General features: G+C 41.5%; 1 protein-coding gene across 2 annotated transcripts; it reads right to left on the bottom strand.

Annotated features, from left to right (window-relative positions):
• Positions 1-284: 284 nt before the first annotated feature.
• On the bottom strand, positions 285-10,197 carry LOC130177858 (COP9 signalosome complex subunit 8). Of its 2 annotated transcripts, XM_056389840.1 has the most exons (7): positions 10,060-10,196; positions 9,281-9,351; positions 8,586-8,634; positions 7,059-7,191; positions 2,112-2,219; positions 1,830-1,892; positions 285-945 (listed from the first exon to the last, which is right to left on the bottom strand). In XM_056389840.1, the coding sequence occupies exons 1-7, from the start codon at positions 10,129-10,131 to the stop codon at positions 866-868; spliced, it is 576 nt and encodes a 191-aa protein (XP_056245815.1). In that variant the 5' UTR covers positions 10,132-10,196; the 3' UTR covers positions 285-865. The 2 variants fall into 2 exon arrangements, with proteins under 2 accessions (XP_056245815.1, XP_056245816.1); XM_056389841.1 differs by lacking the exons at positions 285-945; positions 1,830-1,892; positions 2,112-2,219 and adding an exon at positions 4,045-5,768 and having other exon boundaries at positions 10,060-10,197.
• Positions 10,198-12,865: the final 2,668 nt, after the last annotated feature.

Genomic DNA, 12,865 nt, shown 5'->3' on the forward strand with positions numbered 1-12,865 from the left:
CAAGAGAAGAGGAAAATATGGAGCTTTAAGTCACCTGCTGGTCTAATGTGGCTATAACATTAGCATTATATTATGCTTCCTAACAAATTAGGTTCTTCCTCATGTATGCAATTTGTTAATACCAGGCCACAGCTGTCTCATGTCATGATTGCATGAGACAAAAATCATACTGGGAAGCCCCAAAGCCCAAACATATTTAAAAATTGATTGAGCCCAGGCTGCTCTCTAAGGCGGTACCAACCTGAAACAAAAGTCTTGAATAAAAGAAATGAAAGAATACTAAATTAGAAACAGCAAAAAATATTTATTCACCAGTCAAAACATAAACTTCAAAGTATGAGGTCTGAGGACTGAACTCCACACGGTGATGCATGCATGCCGACACTTCTTTTACCTGATGACGTTTGTTTCAAGGCGACCTTTAAGTGCTTGAACAGAATGTACTGTGCATACTGGTTTGTGTGTTTCTATTGTGTGTGAGGGGTTTGTTGGGTTAGCAATAAAAACATTGTTACTGTGATGTAAAGCATACTTCCTAAGTAATACCTACTTTGAAATCAGACCCAAATTTACACATCAGGCGGATTTCAAAGAGCACAAAAATATAAATACAACATTGTAGTTTGAAGAGAAGAAATTGTCAGGATATGAATTAACAGGGAGAAGATGAATTAGTCAATGAACATAAATAGGCAGGTCTGGGAGAAGAGCTTGCAGCATTCATGCAAGATGATGGGTGTGTTTTTGGTTCGTCTTTTATTGGGGAGTGGGACTTTGCAGAAAGGAGGAAGAGTCTATCCAAACTTGTATTCTTCCTCAGTACCAAGCAGGCGAAAAAAGTGGTGCCAGTGGTCGTGGTGGGTTATCAGTTCTCGAGGAAAGCCACGTAGTCAGTGAGTCTGGCCAACTGCTGCTCATTTGGAACCAATGAGACGGGGGGAGGATCTGTTGAGTGAGAGGAGAGAAACACGGAGGAGGAGAAGTTGAGTCAGACCGGGGATTCCTCATAGTGCCAAGAGCTATCGATCTTCTTACGTCTCTGCAGTTTTAACTCTATAGCCCACGTGTTCTAGCTCTGAGAGACTCAGGAGGGCACAGGTTTCAAGTTCATCAAGACATGAGCTCAGTGCCTCCCCCGACCTGTTTAACAACACCACCTACGGAGTCTCCCATGTGACCGTGAGACATACAACCTGGAGCTCACACCAGGTACCACATTTAACATTAATCCCAACCAGGAGGATTTCCTGTGTGAGATCCACTTTACAACCAAAATCACCAAGTGCTATTAAGTTCCTGTGGCGCTGTGGAGGGGGAAAAAACCCAGACATGTGGGGATTAATGGTGAGTGGGTTAGCGTTTCTTTGGGGCTGGACATGTGCACAGCAGATGCTTCAGCAGTAAGATCTGATGATTACAGAGGGGAAGACAAACCACAGCCTCCTCCTCGTCTGCAAAAATCAATAGGTTTCTCTTACAATCAATCCGTGACCCTCTGACTTGAGGACATGTGATGACGTGATATAAATTCATACAAAATAAGGGAAGGCAGGGGAAGAAAGGGAAAAGAATGGAGCAGGGAAGTTTGGAAAAATGGAGTTAGCAAATGAAAAACGTCAGTAGATTCTAGGGAAAGAAAAAGGTCATCAATCTTTCTATGGGATTAGAAATCTCTCCTAAATCCCTGGTCTCAACATTTTTATGAGTGTCTAATAAAATGTAGGAGGAAGAGTAACAGGAAAGTGGGTGCAGGATTACTCATGAGGAGAAAACAACACAACAGTGGGCTGATGATGGGCACAATTTAAAAGAGCAATACTGCCACCTACCTGGCTTTTTGGGCATCACCATCCTGGTGGAGGGGTCTGCCTGCCAGCCTTGGCTCACCACACCTTTGGACAAAAACAGAAGTGGGAAAGGAGAAGAAAATATGCTCATCAGTAAATGTGTGAAGTGTTATGAAATGGAAATTAACTGCATTACACCCCTGTGGAATATACTATACAAAACCTTTTTTTTTTTTTTTTTTTTTACTACTTTTTTGAATTATTTAAACACGAGTGTGACGGTAAAACTTTTCTGTGAGGAGGCTGTGTAAAATTCAATCTTACCCTTTACCGCCTCCTCCACTGAGTAGCCAACAAAAGCAGCGAAATCTTCTGCTGTAATGGAAGTGTAGGCCTGGGCCACGAGACTGTAAGCCCTTTGCCGCGTGCTCTCTGTGAAAGATCCATGAACCAGACACATTAGTATCAGATACATATGGAGCGCATACATGCTGAAACAGTGCTCTGGCTCTATTTAAAGTGCATGGAGAACATGGCCAACTTACTGTGAACTTACAGACACAGGAACAGCATGTTATGTCATTTTAACATGGTATTTCAGAGTCTTGTTTCTTGTAAACAAAACTGCTAATGAGCAACAGCACCGTGTACAACTATTAATCAAGAGTGACAGGTGTTTGAAGCCAGGGGCCGTACGCTGCTATGATCATTAGCAATCACAGGTGTGTGTTTTGGTAAAATGTCAAGTAAATGCTAAAGGACTGTGTGGAACACTTTTCATTTCATGTTATTCCTGCTCTTGCAAATTTTCCATCTTAAGGTTTGGTTATGGTAATTCTGTGAGTTTGAGTTAAGGAAGTTGCTTTTCATGATCTCAAATAAGCATATGTTGATGCACAACTACAACTCTAACTAGAGTTGGTCTGGGACCTAAAATAAAATAAAGCTTGTCCAAACAAAAGCTCTTGTATGCCTTGACTACTTTTAGCATCTGAGTTTGCTTTAAGTGAAATGGTGCGTTTGTTGTCAGGGAACCTTTGATTTGACTGTCATTTTATTAAAAGTTTTCCATAATCAAAAATACTTCAAATCAAAATGTTAAAGGACGCATTTTTAAGACGAATTTTGCACGTCATGAGCAGTGCTGACGCTCTACTAAGCACTGAAGTCTTTGTCAGCAGGCGCTGGCTTAGGCTTCCCAACTATCCCAGCTGCTCTATTTTTCCAGCCGGACTTGACATGGTGCTGTCGTTGGTTGAGATAACGGTATGAGTGACAGGGCCTCACAACAGCAAGGAACAACACACACACCAGCATGTATTGGCTGCTGTGTTTTATAGCCTAGCAACGGTTTATGTGTATCAACAGTCAGCTCCCAGTCTGTTGCAGCAGTAACAATAACAAGTGGGATGGATGAGAAGAGACAGCTGTGAGGGGGAAGGCTGGAGATTTGTCAGGAGTGCTTTCCCATTCTTCTGTCCAAGGGGCTTCCTGTTCTTCCTGTTATTGCACTTGTCTAAAAATATGTAGAAATGCTAGAAAAATATACACTTAAAGACAATTAAAGCAGTGCTCAACTGTCTTTTAAGTTACTTCATTTGTATTATAATATGGCTTTTAATCAAAGTTATGTTTGTAGCGTAACCTTAGTCCTTTAGACACTATGATGATTAAAACAAACTGTTTTAATGGTGTGGTTAAAGAAAAATGTGGATGAAATATTATTGTTTTGTCACTATGCTGTCTCACTGCTGATGAATGACTAAAAGAGTGATTGTTTTTCCTCTATAAAGTATAAAAAGTCCCATGTGTAAAAGGTCAACACTGAGTCACACTTCATAAAACTGCTTCTTGTGCTGGACCAACTGTCTTGCACCTGACTGGCTGCGTATTAGAAGAGAAATGAGGACTCGGAGCAAATGCTCGCCACAGACAGCCAAGCAGGTCATCGCAGGGGGCTTTTTGTAACCCAGTCCCCAGGCAGACATGTATTTTTACCTTGGCCTCTTGACCATTAGGAGATGACTCCTGTGGCAAATGGACCAGCCTTTCTTTAGTATGCCCTTCTGGCACTTTGGAGTTGGGTTGGAGTTGCTGAGCAAGATGTCCATGAGTGAGATAGCAGTAGTTTTATGGAAGAGAAACAGGACCTGGTCTCTCCTTCCCTGACAGTCTATTCCAGGGCCACTATCATTTCTCAGCCTCTCACCTCTTAAAAATAGCCCCCACTTTTCACCGGCAAAGGCAAAGCAGGCAGGACATGGCAAGGACTTTTATTTTTAAATACAGTCTATTGCCAAGTAAGAGCAGCAACAGGCTGGGAAACATTTTGATAGAAGCACTCCAAGGACAATCTATATGACCAAAATAATACTGGGTCTTCATGTGTTTCTTCCTTTGTATGTTCCTTTAATTTAAATGTCATGTTAAGCCCTAAGATTAGCAATAAAGAAAATACATTGTTAACTTTCATGCAGTTTTATTCTGTGTTCAATTAAAGACAGACTTGGTAATTACAGGTAGATCACTATTCAACACAAAATGAGAAAAACTACTAAAACAACTATTTTTCATAAGCTACAAATGAAGAAAGTGATGTGTACGCCATCTTCAGACTTTCTACATTTACATGTATCTACCTTACTTTTCCATAAATGGTTTAGAAGTACAAAAGTATAAAAAAAAATTAAGAAAAGGTACGAATACGACACTGAAATTAAATATTGCACTGAAAATAGGGGCAAGCCATTTTAGCCCACTTCCACTGTCACCTCATCTTTCATTCTACATCAAATACAGTCCCTGCCTTAAACACTTTTGTCAAAAAATCCTTCAAAAGCTCAAATTACAGTATTTCTTTCAAGTCCATAAACACTTTCACTTTTAATGTTTATTATTCCTCTTCCTCTTCTTCTTCTTCCTCCTCCTCCTCTTCCTCCTCTGCATCTTCAAATTCATCATCATCACGCACCCCAAAGTCCATTTTTCCTAGGACTGCTTCAACATGCTCTGTTGACAAAGTGAAGTGGTCCATCTTCTCGAAGCCTGGCTCTGGCCTCTCCTCCCCCAGTGAACCTTTAGCAGCATCTTTGGTCTGCACGATGAGGCCTTTGGAGGCCAACAGAAACTCTGCAGCGCCACTCTGCTCCAGTGCTCTCACAGCCGAATCTGTGAGCTCTGAACTGGCCTGCAGTCGTTCACCGTAGCGCTGAGCTAGTGCACGCAGAGCTGCCACCTTTTCATCTTGCTCTTTACCAATCTGCTCTAGTAGAATGGTCTTCCGCTCTTCAAGGACGGCATACAAAAGGTCAAAGCGTTCGGCTAGCCCTTGCTTAGCACACTGAGCATTCTCCTGCACAGCACGACAGGCATCTTCCATCTGGTTGAGCAGAGCCTGCAGGCGCCCGTTGCTGGCTACCAGGGTATCGATAGCATTACTCAGCTCACCTTTCTGGGCCTGGTAAACACTTCCTAAAGGTGACACCTCACAGTCCTTATGTTGACCAAACACTTTGCACATGGAGCAGGTGGGTACTTGGCAGGTCACACAGTAAATGTTGATTTTCTCATCTTCGTGTTCCTGGCACATTGGTTCTTTGGATTCTTTAGGCTTCAGGGTGGTTTCTGGACTTCCACTGCCGCTGCCTTCTTGCTGCTGCTTGTAGATGTCGATAATATTTTCTACCAACAGGTTGCGTTGGAGCCCATGCACACCGTGGCGGTCAAGCACGACCTCAAACCGACAAGTAGGACATCGAAAGACACCGCCAGAAAAGCGGTATGGGTTGCGGGAGTCATAGAGGTCACTAGCACAGCTACGGCACAAGTTGTGCTGGCAGGGCAAGATGACCACAGGTTTGGTGAACATGTCCAGGCAGATGGGGCAGCTCAGCTGCTTCTCAAGGCTGTCCATGGGGCTGGGGGGTCGAACCATAGTTCCTGTCCTCTGGACGTCCATTGTGGAAAAGTCTCTGCTTACAGCTAGATCAGTACTTTCCCAGAAGAGAAAATACTTTGACTCTCTCTGTTGGTTTCAAAAAGTTACAAAAATGGAGGGTGGGCTCTATCAGCTTCTCCTTGGTGTGAGCTGTTACTTGTGAAATGCTGTTATCTCTTCTGGTTGAGAGCTAGCAGCTCTGTCCTTTATACCAGCCCCTCATAGCTGGTGACACCCAATCCTTTTGACCAACCAGAGCAACATTCCTGCCTGCTTGCTGCCCAGGGATCTTTTCAAAGAAGTGGCCCCTCCTACCCGGGGTGGCATGTGTCACATGTCCCGGTGGCCACTGTGTCCCTTCTAACAGTGACAGAGGTGGTGGAGCGAGCAGAGACAAACAGGGTCCATGTGAGGCCCCACCTGATAGAGGGAGCTCGATCTCACTAGTAAACAAGTCAGTGTCAACATCCTGTGACTAAGTTGTTGTTTCCATTTTATGTCTTTTGGTTTGTTGTCATTGATTTGTTTCACATTTATATAACCTGCCTGACTTATTACTACAGTAAACAAAGTAAAGGTTTCATTGAGATTTTCATATTATCTTGAAATTAAGTATGTAATGTAAGTATGTTTGTCTAACGCTTTTTTATAAAATGTAAATTTGTGAATCCACACATCCACCAAATAATTATCTTCCCTGGTTGCACAAGTTTCTTTTGACATGCTGTACATCAGCATCCATGGCAAAGTAACACAAAGTACCGTAAACATGAGGGAGTAGCTATTCTTGCACTCTTGCACAAGGGAACCATCACATGGTAGAAATGCCCAAACATTTGTGAGCATGAGGGGAATAATACAAATACTGTGGTTTCTCAAGATGATTCTTTAGATATGAGAAGAGAACGTGTGAAAACAAGACACAAAAAAATATTAGGATACTCAGTTACATCATGAGAGAGTATCGGTGTAAGTATGTGAGGAGATAACTAATTCATATGAGTTGTGACCACCTGCATTACCCTTCATGATACCCATGTCATACTGCCAGATATCTTTTAAAAACGGTTAAATTTGCTCCCCTCATTTTTTTTTTTTTCCCCCTCAGCTGAGTTACATCATTACTTGAACTGAGTTCCCGCTCATTCCCCCTGCTGATTGTAATGATGCAGAGGAAATGTAAATATTTAATTCACTATAGGGAATTTCACTACAGTTTCTGCAGAACCCAATGTGTAATGCATCAAAATATTTGTAAGTGTTATCAGTCTGAAAGCCTGCATGAGATGTAAAAAGGATGCGAGAGAAAGGTCAGACATGATTTTTCTTGTTACCTCGAAGGGCCTCCATGACTGGAAGGATATTCTCTGTCCACTGGTAAGCTGCGATGGATGTGTAGATGCCTGGAAAGTCTCGCTGCCAAATACGCTGGCCAACAGCCCAAATAGCTGCTAATTCAGGGTTTGCCTGTATACAACAAGTGGAGAAGCATTTCATAATCTATTCTGAGGCCAGATGAGACTACGTTTTATACAATCTGATAACCTAAGCCGAGTTTAGCATGTGAGAAAAAGTAGTGATCTGAGTGGCAATAACATTATTCAGTTTTTAATTGTACAATTGACATAAGATAATACTAAATTATCTCTGGTTGTCTCAGCAGACACAGACTGTGTGTGTAACCAGTGTTGTGCATGAACGTTCATACTGATTCGTTTACAAAGGATGAACTTAAACGCCACATGACGTCTCCATAGACACAGCCCAGCATGGCTGGTGCTAGCGGTACAGGCAGTTTTAAATGAAACTCATGTCTGTGATTCTTCAGTGCTATACAATAGTTCATTTAGTTTGGGCGTGGCAATGATTTGTGGCTGGTGATGGATGAGTAGAACAAGGTTCTATTAAAAGAGTATAGTGGCCTATTTATATAAAAAACAAAACAAACAAAAAAAAAAAAACGGTACAAATGAACATGAACTAGTTCATTTTCATCTGTATGAACTGAACTTTGAACTAGTTCTTTTTAAGTGTGAACTGGCACAACACTGTGTTTAACAGTGCTGCTAAGGTTTCATATCATTATGATTTGCCAGCATTTATGCAATTATAAAACTCAAGGCAGCAAATGTGATGTTACTAACAACCAGTTACGATTTACCTACTGTTGAGTTATGTTTCTGTAATGGGCAGAACATGGTTGTGAAGAGGTAAAATATTGTGTGCATTTAGTATTAAATATGGTGTGTTCAACTTGATTAACGGACTTTAACTGATGTTACTCATTAATGCTGGCTTTTCAGACTCCTCTGAATTATTTAGATGTCAAAATTTAGATGACAAATCACATTAAAACAAACAAAAATAAAACAACAATAAAACAAATTTCAAGTTGTAATTACACATAGATATTGATGTTAACGATATTTCCAAACTGAAAATTGGTAAATATAATAACTTCCATACAATGAAATCAACATGAGCAGTGCTTTGCAGGATAACATGTATAATAATGAAATGGGTTTCAGTTAGGACTGAAGGATATGCAAAACATTTGGGCAGATATTGCGGTTACGATAGTAGTGACAATTTCAATTGGTAAATATTTCATCACCAAACAAGCATGTTACTTTACGTCTGGAGAAAATGATTTGTAGGCTGGGGCATTTCTGCAGCACCGCATTTCTGCTTCATTTATGGTCTGTTGTGGCACATTTTCCCTTTATCAACAAATTGCAGCTCCTGTGATTTGGATATTTCACTTGGCCATATTGTGATTTCGATGATAGTTCGACTTATTGTTCAGCCCTAGTTTCAGCAGTACTTCCTTAGCAGTGTCTGTGCTGTTGTAGCATGCTTACCGATTTTATTGCTTGGGGAATCCTCTTCCATAAATACCTGGCATTATTCCTGTTGGATGCACATCAACACAAGTTAGTCAATACATAGAATAAAGTTGAGGAAGCAATACAACACAGGATCAGCAGTGAACAGAACAGCCTGAAGTTACCTACTGTATTTTGTTATAAACACATACATTATACAATCCAACATATTATCTGCAAAGCCATCCATCTAAATCAACTGTTGTTCCTGCTGACTGCACTCACTCAATGTATTACTTTTTCTTACAACTCCAGGAATGAGAGTAAATTCACTTCTAAGAGGGCAGATGGGTTAAAGTTTTGTGTTAAATTTGAATGTGTGTACTGCAGCTGTAACAGCTAGAGTACACTTACATTGTGATTAGTGATCATGACAACTATTTATTGTTTACTGTAACAATTTCCTTTGCTGATTTAGTTCATATAAACTACAAATGTATCACAACACGTATAATGATAAAATGTGTCTTCTGCATCTAAGAAAGTCTGGAAGAAGAGGAAAAAGAACAGACCACCTGTTTTGTCAAGTTATTTTTAAATTCATGACACTAATATTTCTCAATTTTCTCAATCTCAAATCTGGAAAGGAATCATACCCCCCACACTTCTAATCAAAACACTGTATAAAAAAACCATGTCAGCTACTGAAGACAGACACAAAGTTGACTTACATGTCATTATGAAGTAAATAGAGCGCCAGCAACTGAGCGTAGACTTGAGGTGTTGCAATGCCCCCTGGAGCCTGTTAAAAATAAATGCAGGTGTGTGATTAAAGGTTTAGGCTAAAATAAGCAGAGTATCGAGTTCTCTTTATTTCTCTAAAGAAACCACATTGTATACTTTGAGAATTATTTGCTGGTATACATTAGCTAAGTGACGTCAGCTACAAACTGCACCCGTGTAAACCAGCACTAGCTTGTCAGTTAGTTATGTTATTTTGCTCCTTAGCTTCCGCTAACGTTATAGCACTGGTCATTTACCTTACATTATTATAAGTATGAAGGTAAATGGTCAGTCCTAAATTTACCTGACGTCACACAGTTAACCTAGCAACATCTTTTAAACCATGAGACCTTAAACGATAGTGTAGTATGAACTATAGCTATGTTTACCAACATAACGATGATATCTCGCTAGCTAGCTAACTGGCTACCACTGTATGCTAACTTTATAACGATATCTGCCACTTCCGTTTAATTGAACAGTTTGTGGGCATTGTTCGCATGGTACATACTAATTTAGGAGCTAACTTGAAGCGTCAATGAATTTAATGGTGCGTGAAAGTAAAATTAGCCTTTACACTACTTAGCTTCTTAGCTATAACGTTATCTTTAACTGGTCATGACCTGACTTTCTGTCAGAAACTAGCAAGTCTTAAGCGGCAGAAAGCCTGTGAGACAACATTCAGTGTTGGAACAAAAATGTATCAATCTCACGATTCAGTTCTTACCTCGAGTTCTTGAGCTTCACACTGCTCTAATAATTTATCAAAATTTTCCTCCATAATCACAGCAGTAGGCATGATGATGCCTAGCTGTTGCACCGGAATCTTCTTCTTCCGTGTAATTGTAGTCGATTAGCAGCACGTCAGAGATGCTGGTGCCCTCAACTGGATGAAGCACAAACTACAGAATCAATCGCTGCGATGGAGATGTGGTTGGAGATAGACTTCGCCCTACTTGATGGTCAATGTGAACTGGCGGTGACTGGAGTGGTGAAGCGTCTGCTACCCGTAGCGCGACTGAGCTCAGTTCATCTGTATCAAAGCAGCAGGTTGTTCACACAACTCATTAAAAAAAACTGCAGATGTGTGTTGTGTTTTTTCATTTAAAACAGTGTTACCCTCAACATATCAGACTAGTTTGAAAAACCTATACTCGCAGTTTATTCACCCAAAAATGTTCTAACATTTTCAGGCCGGACACAAGTTTACATATGAAATTACATAATGTTTTATGAAAACATTGAGGGCGAGGAGTTAAGGTGTATGGGAGAAAGGTCACACATAGAATACTGGCTAGAGCAACACAATAGAAAGATAACAATTATTTGTTATTATTATTATTATTTATTTCTGTTTTATTGAGTAACATTGACTGAGGATACTGTCAAAAACAAACAAACAAACAAACAAACAAAAAAAAAAAACAAGGCCCACCATGTTGCCAGGAGGATGAAAATAAATTACGTCTCCTACAATAACAAACTAAACTGTTTTGCTGGAAATTAAAAATATAGTGTCGGTGCCCTTATGTAAAAAAAAGAAAAGAAAAACGTGCTGCTAGAAGGAGGAGGTTATCTCCCCCCTCTGGAGAGATAACTACAACAGAAGCTCTTACAATAAAAACATAGAACTTGTCTTTCGTGTCAGTGAAGCCTTCAGCCAATCAGGGTAAAGTTCTGTCGTCCCCGAGGTGGTTCCCAGTCGGTGCAGCCAGAGGAGAGCAACTGCAGGAACCTTGCTCCTGCAAGGTTGTTGTTCTTACACTACACTGTTAGTAGGGTCACCTGTTCTCTGTCAGCTGTTACATCATTGTCGCTGATGAGGCACAACCACTGTTGTGTCGCCAGCAAACTTAATGATGTGGTTGGAACTGAAAGATGCCGTGCAGTCGTATTTCAGCAGGGTAAACACGTGTGGTGGTGCTGGAGGTGTAACTGCCAATCTGGACTGACTGTGGCCTATCACTGAGGGCTTCTAGGAGCAAGTTGCAGAGGGAGGTGTTCAGATCTGTAGCTGGCTCAGCTGTTGTGTTGGTGTTATGTCATGGAATTATTGTGCTGAAGGCTGCACTAAAGTTAATGAATAGCAACCTGACAGGTGGGACAGGGCTAAGGGGAGGGGCGATTTTACAGCATCTTCAGTGGATTGGTTGGAGTGGTAAGCAAGTGTGATAGACAGGCTGGACTTAATGTGCTGCAGGACCAGCCTCTCAAAACACTTCATGATGACAGGTGTGAGTGCTATGGGGCGGTTCATTCAGACTGCACACAGGAGACTTCTTAGGCACAGGGATGATAGTAGTTGACTTGAAGCATGTGGGGATGCCCTCTTGGGCCAGAGAGATGTTGACGATGTCCATGAAGACATTTCCCAACTGTCCAGCACAGGCCTCGATGGCATAACCTGGGATTTTGTCTGGACCTGCTGCTGTGTGACAGTTAATGCCAAAGAGAGTTTTTCTGGTCATCTGGGGGAGAGATGGTCTTCATCACCTGCACATTAGTAGTCTTAGATGGCCTGGAAGCCCATCTAAAGCTTCCAATGTGTCTCTGCTGTCAGCAAAGCGGCTTTTGATTCTCTGTGCATAATTTCATTTTGCTTCTTTGATGCACCATGACAGGTTGTTCTTGCTGCTATGAGAGCTGCTTTCTCCCTGGATCTGAATGCAGCATCCTGGATCCTCAGCGACGTCCAAACCTCTGCTGTCAACTTTTCCGGTGAGGTGATGGTTTTAGTGAGTGTCACATCATCAATACACCTATTAATCTGAGCTGGCACAGTCTCTGTGTATATTCCTCCAGATCAATGCAGTCCTCATAGGTCCTCATCTCTGAACCTTTTTCTGATCAGTGATTTTGAAGCAGTGCTGCAGTCTGGCCATACTGTGATCAGTTCATGGATTGGTCTGGAAAGTTTCAGGTGTGGTGTGTAAACTGGGATGAGCGTGACAGATATGTGGTCTACTTATGTAAACAAGTTCCACTGTATCTTCTCCTCTTGTTGCAAATTTGGTATGCTGGTGAAATTTTGGCACAACAGATTTTGAATTTGGATGATTTTAGTCACCAGCAATTCTGAAGTTCTGTCTGGCCTTGCTGTTTGTTGAATGCTGACGCTGCTGTACGGCTGTCATCATGCCTCTGTCACATTAGTGTCAGGGAGGTGGAAGGCTACTACAATAACAACAGTGGTGAACTCCCTCAGCAGATGTCCTGAACGTCACAATCATAAACTCCAATAGCAGAGAACAGTGTTTGGACACAATATCCTTGCACCATTCTTTATTGATATAAACACACAGCCCACTACCATGAGCCGCCTACCAGACAGTGATGATTCCCTCTCTGCTCAGCAGCAAGTTAGCCTCTCCAGCTCAATGGCCATGTCTCGAATATTGCTACGTAGCCATGCTTCAATGAAAACAAACATGCATGCACTTAGTAGTTGTAACTCCAACTTGTTGTGCGTTGAGTTAGCCAACAGGATAGATGGGAGAGCAGGTGTGGCGGGGTTAGCCTTTAGCCTAGCCTGG

Source organism: Seriola aureovittata, chromosome 11, assembly GCF_021018895.1.
Source record: "Seriola aureovittata isolate HTS-2021-v1 ecotype China chromosome 11, ASM2101889v1, whole genome shotgun sequence".
Lineage (NCBI taxonomy): Eukaryota > Metazoa > Chordata > Actinopteri > Carangiformes > Carangidae > Seriola > Seriola aureovittata.

What these genes read in the sequence shown, in the direction of transcription:
- LOC130177858 (XM_056389841.1), bottom strand. Translation starts at nt 10,131, where the DNA reads ATGCCTACTGCTGTGATTATGGAGGAAAATTTTGATAAATTATTAGAG. An exon ending in TATTTACTTCATAATGACAT is followed by an intron (nt 8,635 to 9,280) that starts GTAAGTCAACTT and finishes TGCATCCAACAG; the next exon opens with GAATAATGCCAGGTATTTAT. An exon ending in TTCCCCAAGCAATAAAATCG is followed by an intron (nt 7,192 to 8,585) that starts GTAAGCATGCTA and finishes TGTTGTATACAG; the next exon opens with GCAAACCCTGAATTAGCAGC.